The sequence below is a fragment of the Lampris incognitus genome, chromosome 20, assembly GCF_029633865.1.
Source record: "Lampris incognitus isolate fLamInc1 chromosome 20, fLamInc1.hap2, whole genome shotgun sequence".
Taxonomy (NCBI): Eukaryota; Metazoa; Chordata; class Actinopteri; order Lampriformes; family Lampridae; genus Lampris; species Lampris incognitus.
The window spans coordinates 16,498,427-16,518,173 of NC_079230.1; the positions used below are offsets into that span (position 1 = coordinate 16,498,427).

Here is a 19,747-nt window from a genome sequence, read left to right on the forward strand (position 1 = left end):
TTTTCAATTTTGCTATTACCTCTCTGAAGTTTAAATTGTTTAAAAATAGTATTATAATTGTTAAATTGTTAATTTTGGTGTCAGTCGTTTCCTCACAGACACACTAACATGCAATGCATTAATATCTCAGTTGGGTTTTTATCTTGGCCGTCATTTTGATGGCCCATGGTCGTTTTAGGTAGGAGTGAAATCCCGGTCGTTCTCGTTTAAAAGGGAGAAAAAATAGGGAGAAAGCTCAGGGAGAGCAGCAGAGGAGGGATCTCTCTCCCAAGACAGACAACGAAGCAGTGGTTCGGCCTGGATTTGCCTCATCACGAAAGTGGCGAGGCGTCTCCTTCGAGACTGCCGGCCGGAGAGAGGCAGTTGGCGAACGCATGCCGTATGAGGGTGGTGTTTGAATTAGAATAGGGATCGACTGGCTACTAAATTGGGAGAAATCAGAAATAAACAAAAACAAAAAAGACGGACAATGTGCAATGCATGTTGTGTTTACACAATTTACGCAATACAACATTGAAAGAGGATAACAGAATTGCAATGGAATTATTAAATATATGAAGAATATGATGAGGAGGATGCCAAGCAGTGTCCAGATGCCACCGGAACAGCCCAGGACCTGAGCCACGCGACCAGCATCACCATGGAGACAAAAAACAAAATAAAGCCACAGTCACACATCTGAGTGAGAGAAGGATTCAACATTGAAACAGGATAACAACATCATATGGATTTATAAGAATATAAAGAATGTGATGAGGGGGCTGTCAAGCAGTGTCCAGGTGGTGACCACCATCACCATGGAGACCCGGGAGGAGGACAGACTGCACGTGCACACAGGGGAGACTCGCATCACACCATTCACCCACAGAAAAAGAGAAAGGAGAAGACATTCAGAGAGAGAGAAAAGACATGAGAGAGAAGACAACAGTTGCAATTGTCAATAATCTATACTTTATAATCTCGTCGACAGAACAGTGTTTGGTAAATACATTGAGCCAGAAACCAACCCACCATGCAGTACAGGCTGTGAACCACTCAACTTAAAGGCAACTAATTGTAGGCTAAGGCAAAAAGTTTGGATATAAAGGACTCAACAGACTGATTGTCTTGACAGCAGCAGGCAGGTTATTCCACACGAACGGGTCCCGATAGGAAAAGGCCCTGCCACCAGCTGACTTCTTTTTAACTTTGGGTACACACAGGAGCCCTGTATTAAGAAAGTGGAAAGCTCGAGATGGAATGTACAATTTAAGGAGATCAGACAGGTATGATGGGGCAAGCCCATTTAGGATTTTATAAGTCAGCAGAATCACCTTGAAGTCTGATCTGACATGGATAGGAAGCCAGTGAAGGGAGGCAAGAATTGGTGTAATATGGTCACATTTCCTAGTTTTAGTTAGGATTCTAGCTGCAGCATTCTGAACCATCTGAAGACTTTTAGTACTTGCATGTGGCGGACCTGAAACCAGAACATTACAGTAATCAAGTCTGGATGAAACAAATGCATGTATTAGAGTCTCTGTGTCAGCCATGGACAGGAAAGACTGAATTTTAGCTACGTTACAAAGTGAAAAAAGGGTAAGTGAATGTTTTAGTGTAAGTGAAACAAGGCAGTCTTGGTGATTTCTTTAATGTGCTTATCAAAGAAAATGCTGGGATCAAACGTAACACCGTAACGTAATGTAACATAAACATAACACAGTGGCACGGTGGCACTGGTTAGCACTGTCGCCTCACAGCAAGAAGGTCCTGGGTTTGAACTCCGGGGTTGTCCAACCTTGGGGGTCACCCCAGGTTGTCCTCTGTGTGGCATTTGCATGTTATTCCTGTGTCTGCGGTGGGTTTTCTCTGGGTGCTCCGGTTTGCCCCACCATCAAAAAAAAAGAAGAAAAAAAGACATGCATGTTAGGGGTAATACTCCTGCCTCTGCACTTGACTGAGGCATGGCAAGGTGAACTGGCATTGGTCCCCGAGTGTGACTGGGGCCTAACTTTGATATAAAATGGGTATGTAGCACATTTAGACTGTGTAGCGCTCTGATTTTATGTGTGCACATTATAACAGCAAGGATTATGGAGTATGCAGCCAATATGAATAGATGCCCCATAATTCATTGCATCTGAATAATGTCCATCAAATGCAACTCTGTCCATATTCATTGTTGCTTGACAATCCTCTTGAGTTTTTCCAAAAATGACTGATGATGAAAGCAGTTTTTAGAGCTGAAAGGTTTAAATTAAATTTAATTCTGTGCATTATAATGATTTAGTCTGTTAGTATCTATGTTAGTATCAATCAAGCAATCGATCAAGTTGCATTTTTATAGCGCTTTTCTAGCTGCAACTAGTATCTGTGTGTTACCTATATTATCTGTCATTCTATCAAAGTTGTCTTTTCTTATGTTTGAAATTATTAAGCAGCATTGAAGTCAGCCATTTCTTTATGTGAAAGGAGAGAAAAGGTGAGTTTAAAGAGGTCATAATCACGCTTTTTGGGGTTTTCCTTTCGCTGTAGTGTGTTATATAGCTGGGAGGTGCATGTAAAACGCCTGCAGAGTTACAAAACCCAAAGTCCACGCCAAAGGGAGTTATAATCAAAACACTGCCTGAAACGTCGCCGTTTGTAGTCCAGCGTTTTCTCCCGTTACTTATCTACGTCACTACAGAACACATTTTCATAATGCCTGCCTAGCGGCTAGTTTAAACTGCCCTCAACACCAGCAAGACATGGACTGAGTGCTTCCCCTCGGCAGGCTTCCGGAAGTTGGCCAATCAGAAGAAAGCAGTTGGCTTCTAGTGAGGGGGGGGGCTTAAAGAGACAGCTAAGACAAGCTAAAACGGCTAGTTTCAGACGGAGGATAAACTGAGGGGCTGCATAAAGTGCCAGCATAAGATAAATAAAGATTTCTTTTGAACTGTGGATCATGCAAAGCTGCTCTAGTGGAGCCCCAGAATAAAATATAGAGCTGGGATGAGCATGATATGACCACTTTAATGCAATTTTGGGATTGATTTTGAGGGATTGTTCTTGCAAGAAATCTGTAAGTTGCATTTGAGTTGGGAGCAAACCACTTAGTTGACTGGTAATAATTACCTCTGAGACAAATCTACACCGACAAGCAAGTTGCCTATGCTGTCTTCTTGTGTCATTTGTTGTTGATCCAGCTCGGTAAGGGACATAGCCAGGAACGAGAGAGATTTTTGGAAGTGGGGTCAGCGATCATTATTAGTAGTATCCTTAATTATCATGTGAGTAGACAGTATGCAGCACCTATTGCTGAAGTATATAGTATGGTATTATCTAGCCTATACAGCTATAAACCAGCAGACTTCACTAATGAACAATCAGATGTGTAGTGTTTTGTTGGAAAGAAAACTCCCATACACATTGCTCTCTGTGGCACATGACTGATTATCACCAATTGATGGGGTTCAGCATATTGACTGTGGCTTTAAAACTGCATAACTCGATATCAACTACGCCTAGAATCATGTCTAGAAATGGCAAAATCAGCCAGGCAATATGGTAAAAAAGGAAAAAAAAGTCCTGGTATACCCTTCACTTTAGAAATTCGTTATTTCCACGGCCCCGCAGCAGCAACATTGCTCGTTGGGCATATATAATGAATGACAAGACAAGATGGTAGTAGCTCAGTGGTATCTTGCTCCATCCAGAAGCAATGAAATTAAAGTCAGTTTCCCAAAAAAGGAAGGGAAAGAAAGAGAGTAACGTATCATACAGCGAAGACAGTTTTTTTCCTATTAAAAGTAAGATTGCACAGTCCATGCAAGCTGTCACTACAATGCAATGTTGCTAGAAGTTAATTGGAAACTATATTACTTTACAAATAAATGAAAGCAAATGGTTTGGATCATTCCTATTCCTTGTTTATAGCCACAAATTCCTTCAATGGTTACCAAAACATGCGAGGAGCACTACCTCAGAACGTTTGGATGTTTCCTCTGCCATGTTAGCTGATGCAGTGGACGGTGACGACTATCCTTGACATTTGCTGCTGGAGCGCAACTCATTTCAAGTGCCGTTCATCGGCTAAGCAGGCCGACGTGATACTGACACTATATTTCACAAAGCTTCTCTTCAATTTTTTCATCATAACGGATTAACTTAAGTATATTAAATCTGTTAAGTGCCAGTTCATTAGTTTCTATACTCACAAAATACCTGTGCACTGCAAAGTAGATTGGAATGTGTGTTAGGGGGTGAGTGGAGTGGCATTTCAGCAAATGTTAAATGATAAATCTGTTTTTGTTTTGTTTTGTTTTTTGCTTTTTACAAGCTGGGTCTTATTTTTGTAGTTTTTGTCATCATGCATATCAGTTCAGATATTATTTGAATCCCCAGCTACATTGTGGAGATTTGGGTAGTGGTAGCACCGCGGGGGTAACTGTGTCAGATGTGTTTCAACAAGTCCAGTTTAACCCAGTTATCATCATAATAGTCAGTTAAATCAACTTTTACTAGGTGGATGTTACACTGTAGCATATGGAAAGAAGAGCCACATGCACTGTAAATGAAACTGTGTGTGTGTATGGATACCTTCATTCAGTATAGGCTGGTCATTTCTGGAAGTTCAACCAGAAGTAACTCAGCTATGCAATGAACCATTGTGTGATAATATTGGCATATTAATATTGGTTGATAATATTTACATTTCAGGCAATAACTCTTAACTTTCACTTTCATTTTCACTCCCAAATATGTGGTCTAGATGACAGGGTCAAATTGGGCTTGTTGAATGTGTCTGTCACTTGTGTTAGGTTTACCTATGAGATGCCATTGTGAAGTTGTGTCTAAATGTTGTCCCATATCCAAAATCCCCATGATGCATCTGGTGAGTAAAATAATAGTCTACCAATACTTACCGATGGTATATGGTAAAAAGTACAAAAATAAGACCCAGGATGTGAACCCCCCCCGCCCCCAGAACCATCCTGAGCCTCATTGTTTAAACTTTATTCTCTTGTTTTCTTTCCTGTTCCTCCTCTCAACCCATCTTCAGTCTTTCTTCTCCCTTCAGTGACGACCACTCCCACAATCTGTGTCTTAACTTCTCTTATGCCCCCCCCTTTCCTACTCCCCCCCTACCCCCTTGAATTTTCCCTGCTCCTCTCTTCTATGTCTGCATCCTCTATAGCAAAGGCCGGTCCAACAGTCTCTGGCCTCCTCACTGTGCAGGGAGTCCCATTGGAAGTGTCTCCTCCTGACGCTTCTCATGTACGGCTGCTTCGCCACACTGGCCTGGTGTGCCCTCTGCCGTGTTCCCGTCCTCAGCTCCTCCTCCATGACCCTCGAGCACCCCGTTGCCTATGACGACGCCACCTCGGCGGCGTACTACAACGACATCCTGCACCTGGAGAGTCCGTGTTCCAGCGGCTATGTGTACATCCCCCTGGCTTTCCTCGCTATGCTGTATGTGGTTTACTTGGTGGAGTGCTGGCACTGCTTCTCAAAGACCGCCCTGCTGGCCCACGCCGAATTCCAGGTACATGTCCCAAGGAGATTTCAGCTCCGAAAATAGCGAGGAGGAAATGTGATGTAGGAGACGGTACTTTAAGTGGCCTGTGACTGAAATGCACACACACACACACACACACACACACACACACACACACACACACACACACACACACACACACACACACACACACACACACACACACACACACACACAAAATACCAGCTATGAGAGACCAGCTGTGAGACCAGCTATGTTATATGATTTGGAGACAGTGGCACTGATGAAAAGACAGGAGGTGGAGCTGGAGGTGGCAGAGTTGAAGATGCTAAGATTTTCATTGGGAGTGACAAAGGAGGACAGGATGAGGAACGAGTATATTAAAGGGACAGCTCAGGTTTGACAGTTTGGAGACAAAGCAAGAGAGGCAAGATTGAGATGGTTTGGACATGTGTGGAGGAGAGATGCTGGGTATATTGGGAGAAGGATGCTGAATATGGAGCTGCCAGGGAAGAGGAAAAGAGGAAGGCCAAAAAGGAGGTTTATAGATGTGGTGAGGGAGGACATGCAGGTGGCTGGTTTGACAGAGGAAGATGCAGAGGACAGGAAGAAATGGGACCGGTGATCCGCTGTGGCGACCCCTAACAGGAGCAGCTGAAAGTAGTAGTAGATAATATGTTTTGTCATGTTAATAATAATGGTGAAAATTCGATATGGTGACAGCCCTACACTGGATCTCCGCCTCTTTACTCATTTATTTATTTTTTTCCTCAACATAATCGGCAAAATACCAAAATAAATGTAAATGGGAAAAAATCACTTCACGGGGTGACCCTGGAACACGATGACTGCCCTGCGAGGGGGTTTTCAGAGGTAGTGTCCGGGAAGAAGAAACCTAAAGCTGATAAACAGCTTCACGTTCAGCTCAGCACAGTCAGAAAGAATTTGTGTCTGAGAGTAAATACAGAAAGCATACACAGATTCAATCCACTCTTTGTAGGGGGAACAAAAGCATTGTGCCAGTCATGTGAAAGCAGTCGGAGTAGACTAGTTCATATTTGGTGGGTTTTAGTTGTGTCCTTTTTGTTATTGACAATGCCAGAAATAGACAGCTCTCAAAGAGTGGTGCGCCCTGTTTTATGTCAACCAGTTGTTAATAATCTTGTCATATTATCAGCATTCCCCCTCCATTTTTCCCCCCAATTGTATCCGGCCAATTATCCCACTCTTCTGAGCCATCCGGTCGCTGCTCCACCCCCTCTGCTGATCCGGGGAGGGCTGCAGACTACCACATGCCTCCTCCGATACATGTGGAGTGGCCAGCTGCTTCTTTTCACCTGACAGTGAGGAGTTTCACCAGAGGGACGTAGCACGTGGGAGGATCACGCTACTCCCCCGAGTTCCCCCTCCCCCCCGAACAGGCGCCCCGACCAACCAGAGGAGGCGCTAGTGCAGCGACCAGGACACATACCCACAGCTGGCTTCCCATCCGCAGACACGGCTAATTGTTTCTGTAGGGACGCCCGACCAAGCCGGAGGCAACATGGGGATTCAAACCAGGATCCCCGTGTTGGTAGGCAACGGAATATACCGCTACGCTACCTGGATGCCATATTATCAACATTTTCACATGTGTTAAAATGTTATTAAACGTTTCATTTATTAATGATTCATAATTTCCTTGGTTACCTAACCGTAGGAAGTCTTTGAGCGTGTGCAGAGACTCCAGCAAGCAACACCCTGCATCTGGTGGAAAGCCATCAGCTACCATTATGTGAGAAGGACCAGACAGGTGACAAGATACCGCAATGGAGATGCTTACACTACCACACAGGTAACACACACACACACACACACACACACACACACACACACACACACACACACACACACTAAGGTATGCATACACTACTAAACAAGTAAATAAACATTTTATGTTTCATATTACATACATACTGAACAACAAGCTTGCTTACAGTTAAGTGACCATGATTCACTGATGCTGAGGCGTTTATGAATCTGAAAATCTCTCAGTGATGAACCTCCTCCCCTCCTGTGTTTCTCCCTTCCATCCCTATTCACCCAACTCCCCAGGTCTACCATGAGCGGGTAAACACTCACGCCTCCAGTTCAGAGTTCGACTACGCCCGCTACGGAGTCAAAGACGTCTCCAAGGCGCTGCTCGACCTGCAGCGCCACCCTGCTGTCCGCCTCCGCTTCACCAAGTGTTTCAGGTTAAGGCTCATTTATGCTCCCTCTATGTATGTACATAAATACCTCCATTTCAAACAGTGTAACCATCACTGCCCACATACTTCCATACGTCCTTTACATTGCCACGGATGTTAAGCAATACATCCACTAGAGGGCAGTTCAGAGTCGAACGTTTCTGACAACGACAAACACGGTGACGGTGGAGGAAGTCGTTATAATGTAGCTGTTAAGAAAGAGGCAAAAACAGAGGCAGCGTTGTAGACGGCGGTGGTCTGTGAGGCCATTAAATACATTGCGATATGTAAACGGAGAATTATTTTCCCTAATATTACCGATGAGAGAAAGTGATGACGAACGTCATTTCCAATACTTTTGGATGTCCGCCGGGTCTGGCTTGAACTATTGGCTATACTGCCCACACGATTTCCGGTGGTACTGTTCCGTCTCTTCCGTATCTGTAAGCTTTCAGATAATGTGCACAAATACGGATGAAATGAATGCAGGGTGCGGACAGAAGGCTCCGTCTATATCCGTATACGTATTTAATGTTGAGCATAAATTAGGCATTAGAAAGGCACCAACCAGTATCCCTAAAGGCTCTGGTTTGTATAGTGTATGAGTTGTTCAAGTTCAATTTCAGCAATGAAGAGAAGATATGGTGGGCAAAATGTCCACTCTTCTGTCATTTTTTAGAAAAATTGATTTTTTGAGTTAAGAAAGTCCCTCATAATGCCACAGTTCAGGGTTTGCTTCCCACAGTGGTCACCCATGTATGCTCTTATACTGCAGGGAGCTTTGAACAAACCAAATGAAATGTCGAATAACCTCGTATTTGATTTGAACATTGGACGAATTATGAGAAGATTTTACTAATTTGATTTGATCAGTTTCAGTAATGGCGATGATCCTGAATCTACATGTAATGAACACATTTTACTCCTTTCCTTTAGCCCACATCCCAGTTTAACATTTTGCGTTAACTCTAAGGAGAGTCAAGTGTGTTTTCATCTGATACCTGACAAAGATTATCAGCTATATTTCATGTAAAACATAATTTTCTTCTTCTACAGCTTCTCCAGTGCACGCGCTGAGGCTGCTTACCTCACCCAGGTAAGCTGTATTCAAGGACAGACAGGAAATAAATGTTCTATTCTATTGTATTCTATTCTCTAATGTTCTCTATCTCTCTAGCGGGCACGCTTTTTTGGAGAGAATGAAGGTCTGGATGACTACATGGAGGCCAGGGAAGGGATGCACTTGAAGAACGTGGATTTCCGGGAGCACATCCTGGCATTCCCGGATCCAGCACGGCAGCCCTGGTATGCCAGGCACCGGGTGTTCTGGCTGGCCTCTGCATTTTTGCTTTCGTGGCCACTGCGCGTGGTGTCGGAGTACCGCACGGCGTACGTCCATTACCACGTAGAGAAGCTGTTTGGTGAGGACGAGGACACCACGGGAGGAGGTGGCGGTGGAGGGGTAGGACGGGGGTTAGGAGTCAGTGGAGGGATTGGGCGGGGAGAAGGGAGTGAGGGAGGGACTGAGAATGGGATCCATGGAGGAGGGGGCGGGCCGGGGCTAAACGGGACGAGCTACAGGGCCATCTCTCGGGTCAACACGGTGGATATGACAGAGCTGGAGTGGCACATCCGCTGCAACCAACAGATGGTGCCCAGCTACTCAGAGGCCCTCCTCATGGACTTAGACACGAGTGGGAGCACCAATATGACTGCCACCACGCCCCTGTCCGGACCGCCAGGTGCCATCCCTGGCCAGGGGGCCAACCCAACTCCTCTGACCCTGCCTGTGGTCTTCAACTCGGCTTACCTCCTCCAGAGCTGCCCCCGGTGTCGTAGGACCACCTCCAGTTCTAGCTTGCCTTCCAGGCTTAGGGCCCCGACAGGAACCACGGCCCTGCTGAACGCCACCGTAGCTGGGATGAGGGCAGCGGCGGTGGCGCAGGGCGGAGGAGGGAGGCTGGTGCTCAGCCGGAGCGGGTTCTCACTGGGGAGGCTAGGAGCTGGGCGGCGGGCCAGCCTTTTTCACTCCCGAAGCATTGGGGGAGGGCTGGGGGGAAGAGGGGAGGAGGGAGGAGGGGGAGGAGGTACCGGCAGTGGGGGCTTCCTGGGATTGGGATCGAGGCAGGAAGATGAGGAGAGCAGGGGAGTGCTGGAGGTAGAGGGTGATGAAGACGAGGAGGAGGAGGATGTGGCAAGGGGAAGGGGAGGGGCGGAAAGGGATGAGGAGGTTGAGCAGGACAGTGGGGAGGTGAGGGATGGGGAGCGGGACAGGCCTCCGCCCTACCAGGACGCGTTCTTCTTCCCCGTCCTCATCGTGCACGGCGAGGAAAGCTGCCATGCTGGAGACGACATGTGACAGACACACAGACCAGAACGCATTGAGAGCGGGAGGGTGTCACACCTGGACAGAGGACACAGGGAGAGGAAAGAAAGATAGTAATAGAGTTGACGGGAGACAAAAGGGTTGAAGAAAATAATGATGCTGTAAGATGAGGAGGAGTGGGAGGATGAGGTCGACGAGATAGAGAGGATATGATTGACAGAAACCTAGGAAAGGACTAGGTTGGGAGAAGACACAGAGGAAAGCGTTGCCCTGTGATAGACAGATTCGTATACGGGTGAAAGAAACCAGAAGCTGGGAAGGAAAAGAAGGATTTCATCATGGAAATAAGAGTAAATAAACAGACGAAGGAAGGACTGAAATCAGACACGAAAGAGGAAAGGAGCAGAAAATGCTATCGGAGTCAGACAGAGAATGAAAGACCTGTTGTTGAGAAGATATTCAGGTAGATCCTTGGGAGGGGCTGAGAGACGGAAAACTTAGGAATGTCTTATTTCCAGAAATATCTATGCAAGAGCAGGAGTGGGAGGAGAGACGAGTCTAAAGATAGCCATTTGCGGCCTGTAGCAGCTCTGATTCAAGTCGGAAAAGGGGAAGAAAGGGGGTTAAAACGATATTCTTGAAGTGGAAAAACGGAAGGCAAGCCGTCATTTTTGCTAAAAAAAAAAGAAAATGGAGACAGTAGAGGAGGCGCGCGTGAGGTGGCACTCTTACACGGAAAAACGCAGAGGAGGAGGAGACCTGCACACGTTTCACAATGGTGAAGGATGGGGGGAAGAGATGAAAATGAGGTGGCTGAGGATGAAATACAGGGCAGAGGAGGATGAGGGGGACGACAGGCTGCGCAGGTGTGATGGAGAGAGAAGAAAAGAGGAGCGATAAGAGTCTTAGAGCACTACAAGGAGAGACGTCGACGGAGAGAGTGAAGGTACAGATGACCAAGGCGGGCAAGATACGGACCAAGAAAGTACACAAAACAGAAAATGGTACGATGTTAACTACGCATAATAACCCCTAAATTACACCCCCCCAATTAAAGTTGTCAAACGCCGCTCCAGACAAATGAAGTAGGTTCTCTTCTCCACCTCCTCGTTTCCTCAATAGACTGAAGTTTGGAAATCGTCTGTCCTTTGACTCTTATTCTCACCACACCTGATGAGCAATAAATATTGGCGTTAGAGAGATGGAGGAACACTGTTTCCCCTCTAATTTAAATGCATCCCTCCCATCTCTCGTCCTCCTTTTCCATCACTGCCTCATCGCCCTTCCTTGACACACCATCCAGCCATTGCTGATGGACGCCTACTAAGCAGCTTCATACAGAAGGAGACTGATTGGGTTTTGCCCTTCTTATCAACACTCGCCCCCCTCCCTCCCTTCCTCCATTTTGCTCCGCTTCCCCTCTCCCCATCCTCTCCTTTCCCTCTATCTCATTACCCCTTCGCTTACCCCCCCCAAGACCCTTGAAATAAGTGAACGCGGTTCGTAGCAGTGCATCTTGGGGTGTTTTTAAACCCAGTACAGAGAATAGTTATTTGCTCAGCTCCTTTTATGGCATCCACACATGGTGTTGTAAAGTCAGGCATGATGGGTGTTTTGTGTAAAAAAATAAATAAATAAATGAATAAAATAAGAAAACTATAACAATCACGTCATCTCCACATCAGCTGTTCCATCGTCTCTGCTCCTGCATCGCTCCTCCTCTTCCTTCTTCCTCCCCTTGCATCTCTCCCCTCATACATGGAGACAGACAAACTGGTGGTTATCTGATACACCCATCTCTCTCCTCTCTCCCCTCTCTCTCTCTCTCTCTCTCTCTCTCCCTCCCCCTCCCACTCTCCCTTCCTCCCCTCTCTCTCCCCACTTTCTTTCACTCCCCCCCTTTCTCTCTCGCTCTCTCTCTCTCTCTCTCTCTCTCCCTCCCCCTGTTCTCTCTCCCCCCGCCCATAACTCTCTGCTCTTAGAGATGCTCAGATAATAAATATGCCAGAGCTGCTTCTTTTTTTTTTTGTAGGGTAAAGGATGTGTAGACGTTCATGCATTTTAAAGCTACAGGGCGTGTAGCTGTGAGTGCGTAAGGTCAAGGTCCTTTACCCATGAGATAAAGGATCATGTCCCCCTGCAGTGTTCAGCGGTGAGGGTTTCCACGCAGCTGCAGAGATGCCCGTCTAACTGTGGCTCCAGACCGACGTTATTGATAATGGTTCAGATTTTGACTCTTCACCGGAGAGCAAATCAATTGCTGGGCTACGTCTGCATGGGCACACCCCCGGACAGGGGCGCTGAGTGTGCGGGTAGGGCTGATAAGCATTTCGGGGTGGGTACTCGTTGAGATTTAGCCTCGTTTAGGTGGCGCCCCCTTCTTCTTGATCTGTCAGGTTCTGCCTGCAAAACTGGTAACACCGACTCGGGGTCACATTTCAGCAGGTGCAGAGAGTTGCATGCTGCCGTCGAGCAGGGGCCGTCTGTCCACAGTTAATGTGAGCTAACATGGCTGCCGCTGCGAACCACAACGTCCAAATGATCATTTCTGGTTGGCTCACACAAGTTTAGATACCCTACGTTCCTGCGGACCAAACCATTAATGAGTGATGTTTTCCAGTCAGTAGAGACGTACCTCTATTGCCTGCTTCTTGAAGGGGTACGCTTTCATTATTTAAAAAAAAAAAAAAGGTCCAAGGAGCATCACTCTGCAAATAAGACCTAGTGCTTTCATACATATAGAGCATGACAAAGCACACTTACCTGTTGGCTAGAAGCAGGCAGCAGTAGTTTGACGACAGTTTCTCATCTTCTCTGCATAGCGCCCTTCACAGGTCACCTCTGGTAGATTTGAGCTGAGGGAGAGTCGTGGCTTGGCGTGGGCATCAGTAGCAAAGCACAGCAAAACAGTTCCGGAGAAGCCTTTTCCTTTAAGGAGTCGCACAGAAAATAACACGGCGCCATACACTTCGCAGGCGACTGAATAAACGTGCGTGTGTTAAGGAGCTTACACACACACGCACACACACACACACACACACACACACACGCCAACACATTTACTGTGACCACAGGCAAATGCAACCAGGATTCGACAGACATGGGAAAAATTCTCCCAGTGAAACTTTCTAGAAAGAAAAAAACAACACAGTTGATGACCTCGTTTGGACATGCGCGCACACACTCACACATGCACACACACACACATTCTGTGACTCGGACCTCCATCTGATTTGAGGACCACCATACTAAACGGGGCTCCATACTTTGTTGGACTGATGGATGGACGAGGAGATTAATGGACTAGATGAACGAAAGCCCAAGAAGATAAGAGGAATTGGGGGGGGGGTACAACCGTTTCTCGCATAACTACAGGACAAGCGTTTCAGTTTTGCCCCCGAGAGGCTGAGAGATGGAGAAAGAGAACGACAACGAGATCCAAGAGGAGCAGTTTCCCACGCAGGTCATTTCTGTCCCGGCCTTTTAAGCGGTCTGACATCTTCTCTTCCTGTTCTCTCAACTCTAAAGCACTGAACACACGCCTTTGTTAATTTGCACTACTTTGTTTGTTTCACTGGGTTGTCTCCACGCTTGCTTCTGGGTAGCCAGTGGGTCTGTTTTTGTGTTAAAGATGAGAGTTGGAAACCACATACACTGTAGTGCTCTGCAGATAAATCGCCGCCACCCGCTCCCGTCTGAAACGCATCATCTGACAGTTGAGGCTCTTCTCATTCACTTCCTAGATATCCACCTAGGGTTTCTGAAGCTGCAAAATGTGAAAGGGGATGATTCCTTCTCGTATACAGACTTTAATTTGGCAGTTTTGTTTTCCCATTCTCCAAAAGCGCTCCTTTTTTTCTTCTTCAAGTTGTCGAAATTATGTCTATAAATTCACAGTCAAAATGCCTTTGTTCCCTTCAGAGATGTTTTTGTTCTGATGTCAACCCGCTTCCTCCTGGTACTGTCATGCATTGCCGTCACCATTCTGGTATTGATTTATTAATCTATGGATGCCGTCTGACTGTCTTACTGAGATTGGTGTAATCCAGTCAGGTGGGTTCATTTCGCTCTGCTCCTGGCTGTGATGTTGTGTTTTAGTTGGCTTGGGGGGCGGGGGGGGTCTCTCTTTTCTTTTTTACGCTATTATATTCTCTGTTTCTCTACGTGTAATACTCACCACCTCAGCCTCTATGGGAGTGCCAAGACAACACCGCTCTGTGCCCGTGATGTCCCCCCCCCCTCTCTTTCTCTCTCTCTCTCTCACACACACACACACACACACACACACACACACACACACACACACACACACACACACACACACACACACCATGTCTCCCTATACTTGTGGGGACCTCTCATTGACTACATTAATTCCCTAGCCCTTAACCCTAACCTTAACCTAATCCTAATTCTAACCTTAACCTTAAAACCAAGCCCTAACCCTAAAATAGACCCTTTTTCTCATGGGGACCCATAAAAAGTCCCCACAAGGTAGGGTGGTTTCCAGTTTTTTCTATTCTAATAGGGATATTTGGTCCCCGTTAGAATAGAAAAACATGGCACACACAAACTCGCAAATCTATACTTGTGGGGCCCCCTCATTGACTACATTCATTTCCTAGCCCTTAACCCTAACCTTAACCACACAAACTACATGCCTAACCCTAACCCTTACCCTAACCTTAACCTAACCCTAATTCTAACCGTAACCCTAAAACCAAGTCCTCACCCTAAAATAGACCCTTTTACTTGTGGGTCCCCATAAAATGGCCCCACAAGGTAGGTGGTTTCTGGTTTTTCTATCCTAATGGGGACCAAATGTCCTCATTAGGATAGAAAAACATGGTAGACACATACACACACGCACATGCACACGCACATGCATGCATGATTAGTCACAGTATTCAGGCAGACATTATGACATCTTATTTTATGCTAGACATTATCAGTAATCCAATGCTAATAATTGCCTCACACTTACAGACTGTCACACACACACACACACACACACATAATGAAAAAACATCCTCCTATCCTGCTGTGTTGCCTTTGTGTTTGGTGTTGCTAACTTTTTTCCCCTCAGGACTTTAGTTGATGCCACATTTCCTGTGTCAGCACACACCATCGCACACAGACAAACACCAATACATAAACAGGCTCATTAATATGCAAAAGCAACAAAAAAAGTCAAAATGAAATCCCAACAAAACAAAAAAGTAACACATCAAACACGCTCACGCAGAACACGCACACACACACACACACACACACACACACACACACACACACACACACACACACACACACACACACACACACAAGCCATATACTGGCTGCCACAAGTCTGTAACACCTTGTTTCCGTACAGGTGAAATGTATTGCTAAAACCAAACATTTATTCTGGAACAAAAATCTGATTTTAACCCTGGATGAGTCTGATTGAATGATGTTGCAAGCAAAACACACGGGGGTGAACGTGTAAAGGGAATGAATGACAAATGGCTACTTTTTTCTTTTCGTTTTTTGGTCTGTTTTTAGTTGACTGGACAATTGCTTCCATGTTCTTACATGAATCTATCCGGAATATAGCGTCCTAAAACCGAGCAACAGTGAATACCGTCCACCAGGTGGCAGCAGAGCGTTATTGCTAACAGTAATGACACAGGGCGATATCGGGGTCTAATCGAGGTACGGTCGTCATGGTAAACCACTGTAGATCTTGGTTGTTTCCTCCTGGAGCTGAATGTCTTGCCAAGCAATACTGCCAATAAACCTGCTTCCTGGCTGGAGTTGTACACGTTGCTTACATGTTTTTCCTAGAGGGATTGGGAGCTGTAGGGCCATCAGAGATTCCTAGGACCAAGTCGCATACAGAGACTTTGTCAGGATATGTTGTTGTTCGCTTATCTGGCATTCTGGTTTTCTTTCCTCATCTTCCATTGCTCTGGCCTAACCCTGGCTATTTTGCCTCCGTTTTTTTTCCTCCAAAGACGCCACTCGAATGATAAGAAAAATGAAAATATCTGTTATTTACCCAAGGCGTGTCTGCATATACACAGCTCTTCCTTTGGTGTGAAGAGGACTCGCCTCACCCCTGCTCATTCATCAAATGAATATCCCCTTGCTTATATTTTATGTTGTTATAAAATACTCTAGCAATTATGACTAATGTATTGTTATAAATACTATTATTGCTACTGATGATCATTCAATGATGGCACAATTATGGATTGGTTTACTAAGTATAACGAGATTGTGGTACACTGTAAAAAATATGTATAGAGTGGGCTCAACTTGAAATCACATGAACTTCAGCTGCGTTTTTCTATTTATTTGTTACTTCTTTTTTTCGAGCTTTTTTTCCCCTTCTGGAAATGTACTGAATGTTTGTTATTAAAGTCAGAATGTATCCATGACAGAATTTATGTTATTTCTATAGTCTCTGATGTTTTAGTATAGATTTGTGCACATGATCACTTCTCCCTCAAAGCTAGAATCGATAGTCAATATTCTTGCCTGCTGTCATCTATCAATCAACACTTTCCCAAAGGTGTCCTTTCACCATTCAATACCAGACGTTTGCCACAAGTACCATGTTTTAGCTCTACTGAGCCTGCCATAAGTGAGATACAGCGTTAAACACTTTTCGGTATTTTGACTGAATATGGAGCAGGTGTATGTGTGTTGCTTGTCGCTTGTGAAATAATGACATCCTTGTCAGATGCCTTCTGAAAGTGGGCCAATGCCAAATATGCCTGGGTGCCTTAGCAGCACGCAGCCGGTATTGTACCTAAACCAAACCAAACTGTGTGCACAATACAATGGGAAAACGTGGCAATCTGTGCATGTTATGACGTGTAGCAACCATACAGCTACAGCTGTGCAGCAGGGAAGGCATATAAGAAAGCAACTTTCAGTCTGATTTAAATATACGTTATGTAATATTGGCAGGATATGGCTCCACTCCCCAGTGCAGAGGTGGTAGTAACCACATAGATTTTTTTATTATTATTTATTATTTTTTGTGGGGGTGGGGGGTATCAATTCAGCAGGTCCATACATACTAACCTCTATCAGCTTTGACAGCTCAAGAGTTAAGCGCAGAAACTTTTTTTCTTTTGTGTTTTCAGCTTTGGGGGAGTTGGTCATGTTCACCATGATGTCACAGGATCTCGCTCTATTCAGGATATTTACTCTGCTTTAGGTTGAGTCCTCCCCGTGAAATATTTCAATGCAGCTGGATTACCTGTGAACTGTTGAACAGATTAATACAGCGTAGTTGTTATGTACATGAAGCCACTGTGGACATATAACTAATGTTACATGAATGCAATTACTGCTCAGGCACTGTCAAGCAAAATCTCAGTATAGAGTTAACAAATACTTATATGACTAAAAAATTAACATCACACAGATCATGATAAAATGGCTATTGATCTGCTCAAGATAATGTCATTACATGATTTCAGCTGATTATGATGGGGTTGAGAATAAATTGTCATGACAGGCACAAATAAAGTTAAACTGCTTGATATACCAGGATTCACGCCATTGTCAGATTTTATTTTATTTTATTTTTTGCACATCTTCAGTATAAGTTCACAAATCTGTAAATAGGAAATTTGACATTGCTCTGTTACCTTGTTATTTAAAACGAAGCTCTCAATTCCAAAGCAAGATAGGCATTACGAGAATGAAAAGTGGTGTAATGATCAGCAGGGGCGGACCTACTGTTCATTACGTAAAACTCCACGGGACAGGAAAACTATGAATAACTCATTACATGAATTAACTCATTCATAACTGTGAATGATTTCATTACATAAAACTCCGCAGGTTTCCCAAGGATTACAGCTGCCTTTGAAACGATTGGCGCCCTCAACGTGGATGCCGTGAGTAAACCGTGCTGGCAAATTATGAACGGGACGTAAACGGACTGGCCGCCGGGAGCGCCGGGATTCCCGGTAGGCCGGTCGCTCTGCGGGCCGCTTGAGCGGCCATTTCTTCCCCTCCTCTTGTTTCTTGAGCAGTGCGACGTACTAACACGAGAGCGAGAGAGACGCGTCGTCGGCCCACTTCGATTATGCGCCAGCCAACGTCCTCAACACACCCACTACCACTGTTGCCACTCTCGGGCTCACCCACTCAGAAGGCTTGCTTTCTTTCTTTTCTTCCTGGCTCTTCGAGTGAATAGCGGGCAACACTGTCATTTTATGTCACTACGCGACCAATAAAAATAAAACTAGAGGCTCGTTGGCATGATGATGATGATAGGTCAGATGTTTTGAGTGGCAGTTCGTTTCGCGAATGCTAGATTTGCGAGCAGCCCCTCCTCTTCCCCGCTGTACAGCCCCGCGAGCGCATTGCGCCGAGAGGGGCAGAAGCTTGCTCGCGGTTAGCTAGCTAGCTGCTTGTCAGGACTTTCCCCGTCAGCAGCTGCGCCGCTGAAAGTGTGTTTAGCTGTCAGTCGGGTAAAAGCTGGTGTCGGGGCATCAGTGATGACATGCAGACTGAGCTCTTTGTCCCTGCTCTCCTATGAGAGAACTGACTGAATCGTTGGACTATAGCGAAATAAGTTCAGTGTTCCAACACCAAACCCCGTCGTCTCCTGCTGTAATCATCAAAAGTAAGCTAATGTACATTTTCGGACTGTAGTAGCCTATTGCCTATTACAATTAGTGTTTGTTGGATGTACAATTGAATTTTATGCGGATTGTTTGTGTGTGTGCTCGCGCGCGCGGTTTATGTGGCCGCAATGCCAGGCTATGTTCAAGGGTCATCTTTAACGTTACTGAGCATGTGGTGTCGGTGTACCTCTGTCCATACACTTCAATCAATCAAGTTGCTTTTTTTTCTAGTGCTTTTCTAGCTGCAACAACCTCTCAAAGCGCTTTACAATTAATTAATTCACACACACACACAACATTTTACTTGTGTGTGTCTGTGTGTGTGTGTGTGTGTGTGTGTGTGTGTGTGTGTGTGTGTGTGTGTGTGTGTGTGAATATGTGGCCGCCATGCCAGGCTATCCGATGCTGTTAATGTTAACATCTTGGTGTCTGTAACATTATCTCTGATGATGCATGAGGCTTGTAATGTGGTGCATTCAGGCAAGTACAGTTGTAATGACCTAGTTTGGTTAACATATGCATGTCAGAAACCGGACGGCACCTGATTTTCTCTGTGTCCACCCACATTGTGATTTCTGCCTATGCTACAGGTGTGTGCATGTTTGTGGTACCTTTTGGACACCTTTTCTGGTATGAAGACTAACTTTGTTGGGACCAGTAGTCCTCATGGAGACCAAAGCCTGATCCTAGTGAGGCAAAACATTATTTCTGACGTCATGGTTGAGGTTAGGGGTAAGGTGTGAATTGAGGTTAGGTTAAGGCTGTGGTTAGGCATGAATTGGTTATGGTTAGGGTTAAGGTTTGGGTTAGGCAGTCCACAATGAATGGAAGTCAATCCAGTGTCCTAATAAGGATAGCTGCGCAAACTTTTGTGTGTGTGTGTGTGTGTGTGTGTGTGTGGCTTGCAGGTGACAAACCTTTCACTTGCTTTTAAAATGGCTCTATTAATGTTACAGTAGCCTAGAGTATCCATCCATTACGCTTATAAGTGGTGGTAGTAAGGGCTAGTGTGTTTGTATGTGTGTCGATGTGGCAGGGGTGGTGGCCATTTTTCAGTACTAGTCCATCCCTGGAATGAAATGCTGTA

General features: G+C 45.4%; 1 protein-coding gene across 1 annotated transcript in view; it reads left to right on the plus strand.

Moving 5' to 3' along the window:
- Positions 1-10,063, plus strand: part of LOC130130450 (transmembrane protein 151B) — a 31,874-nt gene extending 21,811 nt beyond the window's left edge. Inside the window, exons 3-7 of the mRNA XM_056300160.1 lie at positions 5,156-5,503; positions 7,176-7,310; positions 7,571-7,710; positions 8,761-8,800; positions 8,882-10,063. Of these exons, the coding sequence (XP_056156135.1) occupies positions 5,156-5,503; positions 7,176-7,310; positions 7,571-7,710; positions 8,761-8,800; positions 8,882-10,063 (1,845 nt within the window). The remainder of the gene's footprint in view (positions 1-5,155; positions 5,504-7,175; positions 7,311-7,570; positions 7,711-8,760; positions 8,801-8,881) is intronic.
- Positions 10,064-19,747: the final 9,684 nt, after the last annotated feature.